Source organism: Salmo trutta, chromosome 26 (assembly GCF_901001165.1).
Source record: "Salmo trutta chromosome 26, fSalTru1.1, whole genome shotgun sequence".
Classification (NCBI taxonomy): Eukaryota; Metazoa; Chordata; class Actinopteri; order Salmoniformes; family Salmonidae; genus Salmo; species Salmo trutta.
Genome location: NC_042982.1, coordinates 11,926,667 through 11,942,019, shown reverse-complemented (window position 1 = coordinate 11,942,019; position 15,353 = coordinate 11,926,667). Strand labels below are relative to the sequence as shown.

General features: G+C 42.1%; 1 protein-coding gene across 3 annotated transcripts in view; it reads right to left on the bottom strand.

Moving 5' to 3' along the window:
- LOC115163124 (limbic system-associated membrane protein) overlaps positions 1-15,353 on the bottom strand; it is a 1,234,562-nt gene that overhangs the window by 723,861 nt on the left and 495,348 nt on the right. Inside the window, exon 1 of one of the 3 annotated variants that reach the window (XM_029714759.1) lies at positions 7,050-7,301. The exons of the other annotated variants lie outside the window; for them this stretch is intronic. Within the exon in view, the coding sequence (XP_029570619.1) occupies positions 7,050-7,113 (64 nt within the window). The 5' untranslated portion in view covers positions 7,114-7,301. Of the gene's footprint in view, positions 1-7,049; positions 7,302-15,353 lie in introns of those variants that run through there. 3 annotated transcript variants of the gene reach the window in all.

The following is a 15,353-nucleotide window of genomic DNA, read 5'->3' as shown; positions in this document are numbered from 1 at the left end:
GTGTGTCCCACTTTTCTCTACACAATCGTCATCTAATTCCATTAGTGCATTGGGATTTGGTGATTCATTATCGGGCTGGTAACAAGATTAAGTTTGAGGAAAACAGAGCTTACAACCATTTTTTCCTACGACTGAACTCAAAGCGAAAAATATACTAATTAAAATTACAACGTGTATTTTCCTCATATTAAATCTCAAATCTCCGGAGGATAGGTTCGGCATCCCGATACACAAGAAAATAGAAAACCCTCCCTGTTGCACATGTCAAACCAACATGCCGTCTGGCTGGTGGAAAGACTGGAAACAGAACTAAAACTAAAAGCCTCAGGTTCATAACAACTCTCTAAAGCTCAGAGTCTAAATATTGTAAACAGAACCCTCACCAAGAGAGCACTCTCTGTCAGTGGTTGTTTCTTAGAGTGTATTACGAGGGAGAAGGAGGGGATATTAAAGGGAAGATGAGACAAATTGCTTTCCTGCAAGGTTCACCACACATTAACATTTCTTGAGACATTTTCTATCATTTATAATCTAGAGCGATTCATTATTAGTATTAGCTGACATTTCCCAGCCACATGTGGATAAAATCACTTTAGTGTGTCAGAATCAATTCCAGTTTGACTGATCACCCCTTGTCGCTGGAAAAAAAATAGATCACTGTCTTCAGGGAATGCTGGAGATGTGTATCTGCAAGTAAAGCAAAGATGAAACTAGAAGTTTTGAAACTCAAGAAATGGAGCCAAGGAAGTGTTTGTCAAACACTATAAGAGACAAAATGGACTATGTGGTCTGGGAAACAAGCTGTGTTTTAAGTCCTCCATTCAAAGAGTGTTTTGATATCTCAACATTGTAAAGACTACACCCTGGTAGTGAGCAGGAAATTGACAGATGAAAGATGTTTCTGAGCCTATTCGGGAGTCACTGAAGCACACTATTATGTATACCAGGTGTTGTAGAGAGGACAGGGAAAAAGGCAAGGTACGTATTCGCCCAGGTACAAAACATAAACATACCGCATGTCCCTTAATATGTCCTTTCTCCTGATAAAACCTAAGTGCCTGTGTGCATGTAAGACACACCAATGACGTCCTCATCCAGCCAGACAGCAAACAGCAGGGAAACAACTGCACTTAGCATTGTGTTAATGAACAATGCAGACGAGGGGCTGAGTAGGCCGGTTATAGAGGTCAGAAATCCGGATCAGATGGGCTTGTTCAAGACATACGCAGAAGGAGTACTGCGGTCTTCATTACAATAGTGGTGCACTACTTCTATACACCTTAGAGGAAGATCCTGGATTTGCATCACTATGAAAGGAAGTAAAACCTTTGAAGTTGGACTTCAAGATGAGATTCAGAAACAGATAACATAATGTCAGGGACTGGAAGGCAGAGGAATAATACTAATGAGAGTCTCCTCATTTCATTTTTATATTAGAGTATCTGCTGAATTCCAACATTGTTTATGAAGATAAATTGATTTGATTTTTGCATTGGGGTATACAGTGCATTTGGAAAGTATTCAGACCCCTTGACTTTTTAAACATTTTGTTATGTTACAGCCTTATTCTAAAATTGTTTTTTTTTTAAATGTCCCCCTCAATTTTCCTCCATTTTGACTGACTTGCCTAGTTAAATAAAGGTAAAATAAAAAATATATAACTAAAATCTACACACAATACTGTATAATGACAAAGCAAAAACATTTACATACGTATTCAGAGCCTTTACTCAGTACTTTGTTGAAGCACCTTTGGCAGCGATTACTGTCTCAAGTCTTCTTGGGTATGACACTACAAGTTTGGCACACCTGTATTTGGGGAGTTTCTCCCATTCTTCTCTGCAGATCCTCTCAAGCTCTGTCAGGTTGGATGGGGAGCGTCGCTGCACAGATATTTTCAGGTCTCTCCAGAGATGTTCGATCTGGTTTAAGTCCGGTCTCTGGCTGGGCCACAATCCGAGACTCTTCCTGAAGTCACTCCTGCATTTTCTTGGCTGTGTGCTTAGGGTTGTTGTCCTGTTGGAATGTGAACCTTCACCCCAGTCTGAGGTCCTGAGCACTCTGGAGCAGATTTTCATCAAGGATCTCCATGTACTTTCCTCTAGTCTCCCAGTCCCTGCCGTTGAAAAACATCCCCACAGTATAATGCTGCCACCACCATGCTTCACCATTGGGATGGTGCCAGGTTTCTTCCAGATGTGACGCTTGGCATTCAAGCCAAACAGTTTAATCTTGCTGTCATGTGCCTTTTACTGAGGTGTGGCTTCCGTCTGGCCACTCTACCATAAAGGCCTGATTGGTGGAGTGCTGCACAGATGGTTGTTCTTCTGGAAGGTTCTGCTATCTCTACAGAGGAACTCCGGAGCTCTGTCAGAGTGACCATCGGGTTCTTGGTCACCTCCCTGACCAAAGCCCTTCCCCCCAGATTGCTCAGTTTGGCCGGGTGGCCAGCGTGAGGAAAAGTCTTGGTGGTTCCAAACTTCTTCCATTTAAGAATGATGGAGGCCAACGCGTTCTTGGGGACATTCATGATAGTTATTGGTACCCTTCCACATATCTGTGCCTCAACACAATCCTGTCTTGGAGCTTTATTCCTTCGACCTCATGCTTTGGTTTTTGCTCTGACATACACTGTCAACTATGGGACCTTATATAGACAGGTGTGTGCCTTTTCATATCATGTCCAATCAATTGAATTTACCACAGGTGGACACCAATCAAGTTGTAAAAACATATCAAGGATGATCAATAAAAACAGGATGCACCTGAGCTCAATTTCAAGTCTCATAGCAAAGGGTCTGAATACTTATGTAAATAAGGTATTTCATTATTTTATTTTTAATACATTTGCAAAAGTTTCTAAAAACTTGTTCTCGCTTTGTCATTATGGGGTATTGTGTGTAGATTGATGAGTGGGGGTTATTTAATCCATATTAGAATAAGGCTGTAACGTAAAAAAATGTGGAAAAGGGAAGGAATCTGAACACTTTCCGAATGCACAGTATTTTGTCTTCCCTCTACACATTCGTACAGCTTCTCCATTCTCCAAATTCAGCCGTGATGCATACGTCAGTTTGCCTGGTAAGAGAATAAAGTATGTGGATTCCAACCTGCATGATAGTTATTGTGATTCTAAGTGGAATAGGAGTACTCCATAGTGAAGAGAACTACAGCTAGTCTTCCTGAAAGCTTATTGGTTATGATGATACTGAAATCTAATTAAAGAGTTTACACTTAGAAAGTATGGATGATGATTAGAAACGCATCACTTAAATCAACAACAAAGAGACGCACAAACTGCCAGAAGATGGACTCGTGGAGAAAATAAATAATTTCATTAAACATTTTTATAATATAGATGTATTGATGTATGCTCCGCCCCCCCATACGCCACACATGCTTTCACTTTGTGAAGGAAATGTCAGATAAATGCAAAGTGCTAACAATAAAATGTGTTAGTAACAGAACTAAATGCAGTCGACCCTGTCATATATTTCAAAGGTCTGGGGGCATATAGCCTAAGACACTGTACAGCAGTTTTCATTTCCAAAGTGCACAGATCATTCTCCTGTGCCCACTGGAGGTATTGAAGAGAGTTTAAAAAGTCTGGCTCCTTTGAGTACATTGACCTGGAGAAATGAGGAGAGAAGCCCCACCAACAGACACCACGTTTACGGTTAGCAAAACGTGTTTCACTTCAAAGTACCAGAGGATCACAGGCACCATAAGGCTTGTACCGGGAACACAGAGCTAATAGCAATTTTCCTGGGATGGGGCTCTGAGAAGTGGAGCGTTGTGGACATTAAAGAAGCTGAATGCGAAGTGGTGCGGGTGTATAAAAGGTAACGGTGTATTGCTGCAATTTCGCTCTTTTGTGTTTTATTCCAGACCCAACTCAGCCCTGTCTCTGCTCCCTTCTCTCCCTCTCTCCCTGTGGCTACAGCACAGTATTTACATAATTTCCCAGCACAGAACACCTCAGAGGAACCCAAACCACATCCTGCCTACAACCAACCACAGAGACATTATTGGAATATATGAAGACCCCAAAAAACACACGACTCAATTAAGTTGGATCGTTTTTCAATAGGGGGAGTCTGTGGTCTCTCTTGAGGAGGAAAATCACGAGTCCCCAAAGAGAGATCAACGTGGACTCCAGTGAAAGGCCCGGCGAGAGATATTCTGATTGTATTAATTATTCTGACTGTTTAACCTTCTCTTTCCAATTCATTTCTGAATGTGTGTGTATTCCCTGTGCGCCTGACATTCTGAAGGTTTATTTAATGGGTATGGGGTAATGTTTCTGAGTTCTCCATCCAGCCCTGTTTTGGGGTTAATCCCAGAAGCCATTCCAAACAGATTACAGAATCTAGCATACTCTGACTTTATTTAAGGAGTGTTCTCTTGTTTCCGAGGCGATGGCACGATTTTCATTCAAATAATCATTTGAATAAAACCCTCCCAGGGGGCTAGTGTGAATTGATCACCACGTGAAAGGCAATTATTTGTATTACCGGAAAAAGAAGAATAAATAAATTCTATCCACAGTTTATACTACTCAATTTCTGCTATGCCATCTCTGGATAATTTACAAAAGTCATTTTTTCCTCAGAAAAGATTAACAGCATCAACACCATTAAACAACTCTGTACCTCACGGTTCCTAATACTTCCCATCAGAAAAGGATGAACCAAAAAACAAAGAAAGAAAATGCATGGCACAAGGCCAAACTGCTGTTTTCTTCCTATTTTTTCAACTGCAAAATCATGTATTTTTTTCAACATACAGTATGTAAGGGAACAATCCACTATTGTATAGTATGTGCTATGAAAGCCCCAAACAGTACATGTGCTCTATGAAGAGCAAATACAGTACATGTGCTCTATGAAGAGAAAATACAGTACATGTGCTCTATGAAGAGCAAATACAGTACATGTGATCTATGAAGAGCAAATACAGTACATGTGCTCTATGAAGAGCAAATACAGTACATGTGCTCTATGAAGAGAAAATACAGTACACGTGCTCTATGAAGCAGCCATACTAAACACTTTACTTTCTCCTGACTTCAATAGTGATCTATGGTGCAGTTTCATTATTAGTTAACCGTGTTGGCTGTACTGCACTCAGAAGAGGCTCCATCTCCAAAGATACATAAACAGTGGGCATTTAGATCAGCATGTTGACTTGCTTACACCATTTAATTTAACAGATGAGCATTGCGTTAGTACAACAAGAAGGGTAATTTAAAGTTAGATGAAGAGGAAAAGAGGGCCAGCGAGGAGGACCAGACATGGTCGAGGCCACCAACCTGTGACACTTCCCCAAGGCGTGAGACATGGCCAGACTGGTTAAGCATACAGGGTTCTGTTGGAGATCAAAGTGAAAATGCTGCTGTGTCTCTCCTGCTGTGGTTCCATGTAAACAGACCTAGGCAGGGCTCTCCTCTGACTTTTACAAGTTGAAAAATGGAGCCGCACACAAGGAAATGTAGAAGCACAATGAAAAATATGAGATATTAAAGCTAGAATCTTACATTTTTCTAGGTGCACTGTGGCTCCTAAATAAAAAGCCCCGCTTGTGTATATTAGGAAGACCTCATACGACATCCCCTGGCAGTTGTGTATAACATACATTCTACTGTCATGATAAGGCTGAATCATGCATTGCATTTCATAGATAATATATTAGACATTTCATAAGTTAGAGCTGGAAGCCCCAAGTGTTGTTGACCCGGAGGTTGTGGTTTCATTCAAATCCATTTCCTAATTAAGCCCCATTGAGTTGTTTATTGACTACTGTGCTGGATTTCACAGCTCACCATAACTGCACACACAACTCCTTTTAGAATCAGACAATTAACCAAATTACTTCAATAGTCATGTCACAATGGAAATCATTCACCAAATTAGAACTAGTCTGCACACAGGGGTCCTTGGGTAACTGGTCATCGTCAGGAACACCCAAAAGACAGAACCACAAGGTAGCGGGTTTGAATCCTGTTAGTTGTGGGATGCTGCCATGAGGCCATCAGAGATGTACCCAAGCATGAGGACCTGTGGAAAGAGGGATTACATACTAGTGGACAATACCTTAGTACAACACCAGCAACCTGTTCAATGAAGGCCTATTAGTGTTGTGTGTAGATGTTGTACTGCACATACGGTCACAAGAAGCTGTCTGAAGCTAGGCAGGGATGGGCCTGGTTCATCACTGTACAGGAGATGGAAAGCTGCTGAAAGTGGGTAGGAGGGCCAGTAGGTTGTACTCTTCCCTCTGGTCTAAAGGAGACCCAAACGCCCCAGGGCAGTGATTGGGTGAAGTCACTGCCCTGCAAATGGTTCCATCCCTCCAATGAGACATAGCACCCAAGATCTGACTCTGTTTAAAATAGGGGAGTCCTGGCTTAATTCCCAATATCATCATACTATCTTGGGATGAATGAACCAGCTCTAACTTGGTTAATTCTGAAACTCTTCCCCAGGTTTGTTGCTATAGCCTAATGTATTCTCAGTCAACTCACCTTGTCAAATAAGGCTTGAATAAATTAATATTAGACACACTTTTATGTATCATTATTTAGGTTACTGTAGCAATTAGTCACTTGACAATGCACCACCTAGCAATTTCAGCCAAGCTATCAGTTCTATAACCACAAAGGGGGGGCACAGAAAAATATAGCAACATAATTCAAACTCAGCAGGGACATCACAGACAAATAACTTCAGAAATAATTGAATAACTGGTGGCTTTAGCCATTTCCTTTGAACTCACGCCACTGAGTGTCTCCCCCCCCACTCACATTGAATTGTATTTTGTCAATATGAGTGCACTAAATGGCCAAGGATGAACATCATAAATACCGGGGATAAATAAGTCATAGAAGACACCAGAGGTAGCCAGCCGATCAAAGCAGCATAAGCAGAGTCTCAGCAGGCGTAGTAGGTACACAAAATGAATTCCTCTGCATCCAAACTGAAAAGAGGAATGTGACTGGTAATCTAAAGCAACATAATTATATTAAAAATGAACTAGAATGCAACCCGTACCTTGAATTCCAAACAAGAAAAAGAACCCCGGTATCCAAATTGTGTGTATCCAGAAGGAATTCATGTTGTCCTCGTCAGCTCCAAAACCTCTCCTGAATGTCAATGTACTTCTTGTGAAGGTCTCTTGCAATAATTTCGTGAACAGTCAGTATTGTTTTTTGGTAGAAATGATGCTGAGAGGGCGTATAGCTCCAAGGATATGTCCTAATGCTGCAGAGCACTAAAACTACAACTCAAGTGCTTGAGCACTAAACGCATCCTTTTTGCAATCATGAATAGCTTTGCACTTCAATGCTTGCCTCATCTGGTCGTCACTCCCACCTAGTGGTTAAGCAAGTACCTAGAAAAACACAGGTTTGACATCATCTTCTGATTATTGATATTGATGAGGATACGGACCCATGCTGCACGGGGGATTCACAGGTCAGCTTATGTTCCAACTGTGTTTATTGTGCAACTGAATTGGTATTTCAGCAGGGCTTTATGGATTGACAGTCACACGCATGCCTGTCATCTAGAATAGCATTCTGAAGTGTTGCATAACATCTGGCATGACCTGTTGAATTTGCAAAATGATTTCACATCTGACATATTCTAATGAATGTGTGTCTCACTGTCTATATCCATGTACATGCGGCCATGATCTATTTTCCCTCTTAACACCACTGTAGCTACTCCAGCCGTAACTTCCAGGTCTCTCTGATGCATAGACTACTACAAAACCAAGCAAAAAAAATCTGGACAAGTGCAAACAATTAGAGTTATTTCATCAACTTAATCCAGATTGATTCTCTCATTGCATGTGTGTGATATGCAATCTGTGATAACAATAGCATTATTTCCTAAATAAAGTCCCACAACAGACTACAACTGATGCTAGTTGAAAGAGATATCTAGCTACCTACTGTGAACCCTTCAACACCTCAACAGCCAAACAGCAGTCCTCAAAAGAGGGGCAACCTTTTCCTACCCTCTGTAAACCAACGACTAAGGTCCTCTGCAGCGCATGAGGTGTGTTCCTACCAGAGGTGAGGCTTGGCAGAGGACAGGAGAGGAGGATAGCTGCATGGAAATCTCTGGAATACTAATAGTGACATTTGGTAAGAAACTTCTTCATTCAGCCTGCAGGCAAGGTGGGGGCAGGCTGTTTGTAAAGACACTTGAGACTAATCAAAGTCCAGGGATCCTTACTCACTAGAAAATGTCCTGAGTGGGAAAGAGGCAGAGAGAGAGAGAGGGAGAGGTACGGGGAGGGAAAGTGTTTGCCCCTTTAATGTGCTCTATTCCTCTATCTCTCTACTGCCACTGCCAGCCAAACACTGTCCTCTCATCTACTGTTTTACATGTCCACGACTGACAGCAAGGCTAATATAGACAAATCCTGCAAATTCATTCAGTGTGGAAACCCTGTCTTTTTTTGTGATAAAGCATTGTTTTTTCTTACTGAATCTTACTAGATTTGATTGTGATAGCAATGAATGCAGATGCTGCCTGAACATGCCTTTGTATCCTGCTTCTAAAACTCAGTCTCCTCTTGTAAGCCCTGGTGAGCTACATGACTAGTGTTGCTGAATTGAATTATGCTCAGATCTTAGTAATTTGTTAAGTATGAATGCCAAAGACATTACAGCTTCAATAATTGAAAAGAAAAACAAAGTGGCTCATGAGGATGTCTGGATGTGATGTAAAACACACCTTATTGAATATTGAATTACCCTTGTTCTCCACCTGTTATACACCACCACGTGAACCACAAGCTTTTCATTGTGAAATGTTCTGCTAGAGAACCAGTGTGTGTAAACAATTCACATTCAAGGCTGAATAGTATTTCAGTTACTGTCTGATATAGTAATCAATGAGATCCCTGTAGTTTAGACACCAACCCATTAGAATGTATTTACGAGCAGCATGTCCTGTAAGAGCAACTGGTCAAGGACTGCAGTCAGTTGTCATAATGTTTTCTCAGTTGTCAGTACAAATTATTTATTTCAACAAAACCTCTCATGTGTAGGCTATCTCTATGACTTTGTCATTTCATTGGGATATTTAAGACATGCAGGTCGCAGTGAATAACCATGAGGTCACCACAGCTTGCTTGCTCAACCCACACATGCCATGTGACAAAATGTGAAATGAGTAAAACTGTATGTTAGTTTCTAATGCGAATGTCTGTTATCTGTGTGCTACACCAGCTCATAGAAACACATTGAAATAAAATATTCATAAATGGCAAAAAAAGACAGTGAACAAATTAATCATAAGGAATAAAGTTTTGAAGTGTCTGTCCTATATCTAGGAGATATAAGAAAGCTCAGGAAATAAATACAATATTTTTTTTGGGGGACACATATTTAACCGCTTATTTTTATTGGCACAAAATTACCTCGATACTTCCATTCATTGCATGGGTTACCTTCAGACGGGCCGTAGAGCAGTCTCCCCTTTCCACAGTGGGGTCATATTAGTTTGTAGCCCAAAAGGTTTGGACGCTACAGACAGAAGTTGGCACATCAGCGTTATCACCTTCAATCCAAACGATAGACAATTTCATGAGAAGCACAATTTTCAGGATGTCTCATAGTCTGACAAACACCACTGTAGCTCAGCACCTTCCACCACAGATGCAGAAGGCTGACATAGGTGGATTGAGACGCAGCCCATGCAAAAACCCATATATCTCTAGTTGAAAATTTTGATGGGGATTTTTATATTACTTTACTTAGATTGACGCACAGGTGGATGCCAATGGACGACTGCCATTGAAAATGCATTAGCTCCATCTGAAATTGTCGAACACAAAATCCTAAAGAGTCTACGGCTATTCCTACCGTGGTTTGCATTTTTCATGGCTGGAGCCCAATTCAATTATAATTTTTTTGTCCATCCACATTTCTTCCATTCACAACAATACAGACAGGCTCAGTGTGACAAACACGTGAATGCAATTGGAGTGGCAACTATTTGAGGGTGTGTTTACAAAGTGCTTGGAATTGTGGGAGACGGCCCATAGTGCATGTGTACTCAAATCTTACCCTGGAGGTCCAGAATACTGCTTGTTTTCTGATCTACCTGATAATTAATTGTTCACACCTGGTGTCCCAGGTCTAAATCAGTCGCCGATTAGAGGGGAAGAATTTTAAAAAGCACTAGAACTGGCATCGAAGATACAGATTATATATATTTTAACCTTTATTTAACTAGGCAAGTGGGTTAACTGCCTTGTTCAGGGGCAGAACGACAGATTTTTAGCTTGTCAGCTCTGAGATTTGATCTAGCAACCTTTCGGTCACTAGTCCAATGCTCTAAACGCTAAGCTACCTGCCGCCCCAATTTGATGGCCATAGTGAATCTACCCAAAGGAACAGTCAAAAGAGGATAAAGTGCTTTTTTCTTAAAGACCATTTATTTGAAGACTTTTTCACTGACTATGCTTCTCTGAGATCTTTCAGGTTGGCCGCCCCAAATATTCATCTTCGAGTAATGACAAATTACAGTATGTTTTTCCGTATGATAATTGCCTTCAGCAGGGATTGCTTCACGGCCTACTTCAATCATCAGGATACGGATAGCCTGAAACTGCATGAAGAAAATTCCATCAAGTTAGCCATTAAGGAAAAACACATTAACGTGGAGTCAGTCGAGCACTACATGTTAGTCTAGAATAAATCAATAGTCATGATGAACTATGTTTGAGTTGAGTATTCAGTACTTTTTGAAAGATATATGGAAAAACAAGCCACTGGATTTCTGCACATTGAAAGCACATTGCTTCTGTCATGACTAGTGGCACTGAACATAGAAGGATACTGTGATCAGGCTAAATCTTTCCCACAGACACCCCTTCAGAGAGCAATGAGGAAGAGACTCATGTAAGTCGTCTGAGGCTCTTTCAAAGGCATTGTTCTTCCAAGGACAGTGCCTATGACAGGCCTGTAATCCTCATATCATTAATATTTGAAAAAGGCCAAGTAAATTTAACTGTCAGTTACTGTAAAGAAGTAACATCCAGGCCGTTTCTAGCCTGTTTGAGTTTTGCTACTTTTGCTACTAAATGAGTTTGCTCTGTACATCTGCTGTGTGTGTGCGTGCGTGTTGAAGGTATTTCTGGACAACACTTAAGTTTTGAGTCTAAAGCTAAAATTTTATGAACTCCAAATGAATGAAAGGCCCCAATGGATGAATTAAATTGGGGAACAAATTATTCTATCAAGTTATTCTATCCACATTTACGTTACTAAATGTTCCCCCCAATTACCATAATGTCAGAACACTCTTTCTGACAGGTTATGGATCACAATTAGAATATTGACAACATTTAGCCACGACACATACAGTACAGTACTTACCCCTGATAGTATTTTGATTGAAAACAGCATTCAGAAGCTAAGGTGACCACAGATAAATAAATGAGACAGGAGCATCCAATCGTAATTCAGTCTGGTGAATATCTGACGGTAATTCCAATTCTAATGTGTATGTTTAATTAAAAGGCCCTTTGGGCTGGAGCTAAATTCATGTCATTACTGTATGAGACCTGGTAGAGTGGGATTGTTACAGTCATTGACTGAATGACTGATTCAGTCTTAATTTAGATTGTCCTCTGCCAATCTCTATATACAGTCGTGGCCAAACGTTTGGAGAATGACACAAATATACATTTTCACAAAGTCTGCTGCTTCAGTTTGTATGATGCAATTTGCATATACTCCAGAATGTTATGAAGAGTGATCAGATGAATTGCAATTAATTGCAAAGGCCCTCTTTACCATGTAAATTAACTGAATCCCCAAAAAACATTTCCACTGCATTTCAGCCCTGCCACAAAAGGACCAGCTGTGAGTGTTGGCGAGGACAAGGCTGGAGATCACTCTGTCATGCTGATTGAGTTCAAATAACAGACTGGAAGCTTCAAAAGGAGGGTGGTGCTTGGAATCATTGTTCTTCCTCTGTCAACCATGGTTACCTGCAAGGAAACACGTGCCATCATCATTGCTTTGCACAAAAAGGGCTTCACAGGCAAGGATATTGCTGCCAGTAAAATTGCACCTAAATCAACCATTTATCGGATCATCAAGAACTTCAAGGAGAGCGGTTCAATTCTTGTGAAGAAGGCTTCAGGGCGCCCAAGAAAGTCCAACAAGCGCCAGGACCGTCTCCTAAAGTTGATTCAGCTGCGGGATCAGGGCACCACCAGTACAGAGCTTGCTCAGGAATGGCAGCAGGCAGGTGTAAGTGCATCTGCACGGACAGTGAGGCGAAGATTTTTGGAGGATGGCCTGGTGTCAAGAATGGCAGCAAAGAAGCAACTTCTTTCCAGGAAAAACATCAGGGACAGACTGATATTCTGCAAAAAGTACAGGGATTGGACTGCTGTGGACTGGGGTAAAGTTATTTTCTCTGATGAATCCCCTTTCCGATTGTTTGGGGCATCCGGAAAAAAGCTTGTCCGGAGAAGACAAGGTGAGCGCTACCATCAGTCCTGTGTCATGCCAACAGTAAAGCATCCTGAGACCATTCATGTGTGAGATTGTTTCTCAGCCAAGGGAGTGGGCTCACTCACAATTTTGCCTAAGAACACAGCCATGAATAAAGAATGGTACCAACACATCCTCCGAGAGCAACTTCTCCCAAACATCCAGGAACAGTTTGGTGACGAACAATGCCTTTTCCAGCATGATGGAGCACCTTCCCATAAGGCAAAAGTGATAACTAAGTGGCTCGGGGAACAAAACATCGATATTTGGGGTCCATGGCCAGGAAAGTCCCCAGACCTTAATTCCATTGAGAACTTGTGGTCAATCCTCAAGAGGCGGGTGGACAAAAAAAAACCCACAAATTCTGACAAACTCCAAGCATTGATTATGCAAGAATGGGCTGCCATCAGTCAGGATGTGGCCCAGAAGTTAATTGACAGCATGCCAGGGCGGATTGCAGAGGTCTTGAAAAAGAAGGGTCAACACTGCAAATATTGACTCTTTGCATCAACTTCATGTAATTGTCAATAAAAGACTTTGACACTTATGAAATGCTTGTAATTATACTTCAGTATTCCTTAGTAACATTTGACAAAAATATCTAAAGACACGGAAGCAGCAAACTTTGTGGAAATTAATATTTGTGTCATTCTCAAAACTTTTGGCCACGACTGTAGTGTCTCAACTCCCACTTTACCTTATAGTATATTGGTTAATGAAAATAGTCTGGGTAACCATTTGATTAGCTGGGAGTCTTATGGCTTGGGGTAGAAGCTATTTAGGAGCCTCTTGGACCTAGACTTGGCGCTTCGGTACCGCTTGCCGTGCGGTAGTAGAGAGAACAGTCTATGACTAGGGTGGCTGGAGTCTTTGACTATTTTTAGGGCCTTCCTCTGACACTGCCTGGTATAGAGGTCCTGGATGGCAGGAAGCTTGGCCCCGGTGATGTACTGGGCCGTACGCACTACCCTCTGTAGTGCCTTGCGGTCAGAGGCCGAGCAGTTGCCATATCAGGCAGTGATGCAACCTGTCTGGATGCTCTCGATGGTGTAGATGTAAAACCTTTCGAGGATCTGAGGACCCATGCCAAAACTTTTCAGTCTCCTTAGGGGGAATAGGAATTGTCAGACCCTCTTCACGACTGTCTTGGTGTGCTTGGACCATGTTAATTTGTTGGTGATGTGGACACCAAGGAATTCGAAGCTCTCAACCTGCTCAACAGCCCCCTCAATGAAAATGGGGACGTGCTTGGTCCTCCTTTTCCTGTAGTCCACAATCATCTCCTTTGTCTTGATCACGTTGAGGGAGAGGTTGTTGTCCTTGCACCACACGGTCAAGTCTCTGACCTCCTCCCTATAGGCTGTCTCGTTGTTGTCGGTGATCAGGCCCACCACTGCGGTGTCATCAGCAAACTTAATGATGGTGTTGGAGTCATGCCTGGCCGTGCAGTCATGAGTGAACAGGGAGTACAGTAGGGGACTGAGCACGCACCACTGAGGGGCCCCTGTGTCGAGGATCAGCGTGGCGGATGTGTTGTTACCTTCCCTTACCAGCTGGGGGCGGCCAGTCAAGAAGTCCAGGATCCAGTTGCAGAGGGAGGTGTTTAGTCCCAGGGTCCTAGCTTAGTGATGAGCTTTGAGGGCACTATGGTGTTGAACGCTGAGCTATTCAATGAATAGCATTCTCACATAGATGTTTCTTTTGTCCAGGTGTGAAAGGGCAGTGTGGAGTGGAATAGAGATTGCATCATCTGTGGATCTGTTGGTGTGGTATGCAAATTGGAGTGGGTCTAGGGTTTCTGGGATAATGATGTTGATATGAGCCATGACCAGCCTTTCAAAGCATTTCATGGCTACAGACATGAGTGCTGGGGGTCGGAAGTCATTTAGGCAGGTTACCATAGTGTTCTTGGGCACAGGGACTATGGTGGTCTGCTTGAAACATGTTTGTATTACAGCTGTATGTTCTTAATGACGTTGTTGAAACACAAGATATTACAGTTTTTAATGTCTCGTTGGTAGGATAAACGTGCTTTCAGTTCGTCCCATTTATTTTCCATCGTTTGAACGTTAGCTAGCAGGACAGAAGGCAAGGGCAAATTAGCAACTCGTTGCCTGATCCTTACAAGGCACCCTGATCTCTTTCCGCGAAACCTCCGTTTCCTTTTCCAGCGAATAACGTGGATCTGGGCCTGGTCGGGTGTCTGTATTACATCCCTCCCGTATGACTCATTGAAGAAGAACTCTTTGTCCAGTTTGAGGTGAACAATCGCAGTTCTGATGTCCAGAAGCTCTTTTCGGTCATAAGAGACGGTAGCAGCAACATTATGTACAAAACAATTTACCTACAACGCAAAAAAAAAAGAAATAGCATGGTTGGTTAACAGCCTCCCCTCCGGCGCCATCATGCATTACACAGCTTGCTAACATATTATACTGCAGGAAATAGCGATTTAGGTTAGAATTGACATGAAATGGCACCCTAGCCTGGGTACCTGTCTGTTTGTGCCATCAATCCACTCCTTGTCATACCAAGTTTGGATGCTGTACACAACACCAAATGTATCACACTAATGTTAGGTACTACTGAACAATATAGATACTGAGGGTGCCATTAGCCCGGTCCTATATCTGTTTGTGCTATCAGACTGGTACCCATGTTTGGCATGACAAAGAGTTGATATAATAGCACAAACAGATCTGGGATCAGGCTAGTGGCACCCAGGGGCCAGGGCATCCATATTGTTCTATAGTACCCAACGGGTGCAACTTTGGTATTAGAAGTGGTGGGGGACATATGCAGTACCAGTTAAAAGTTTGGACACACCTAC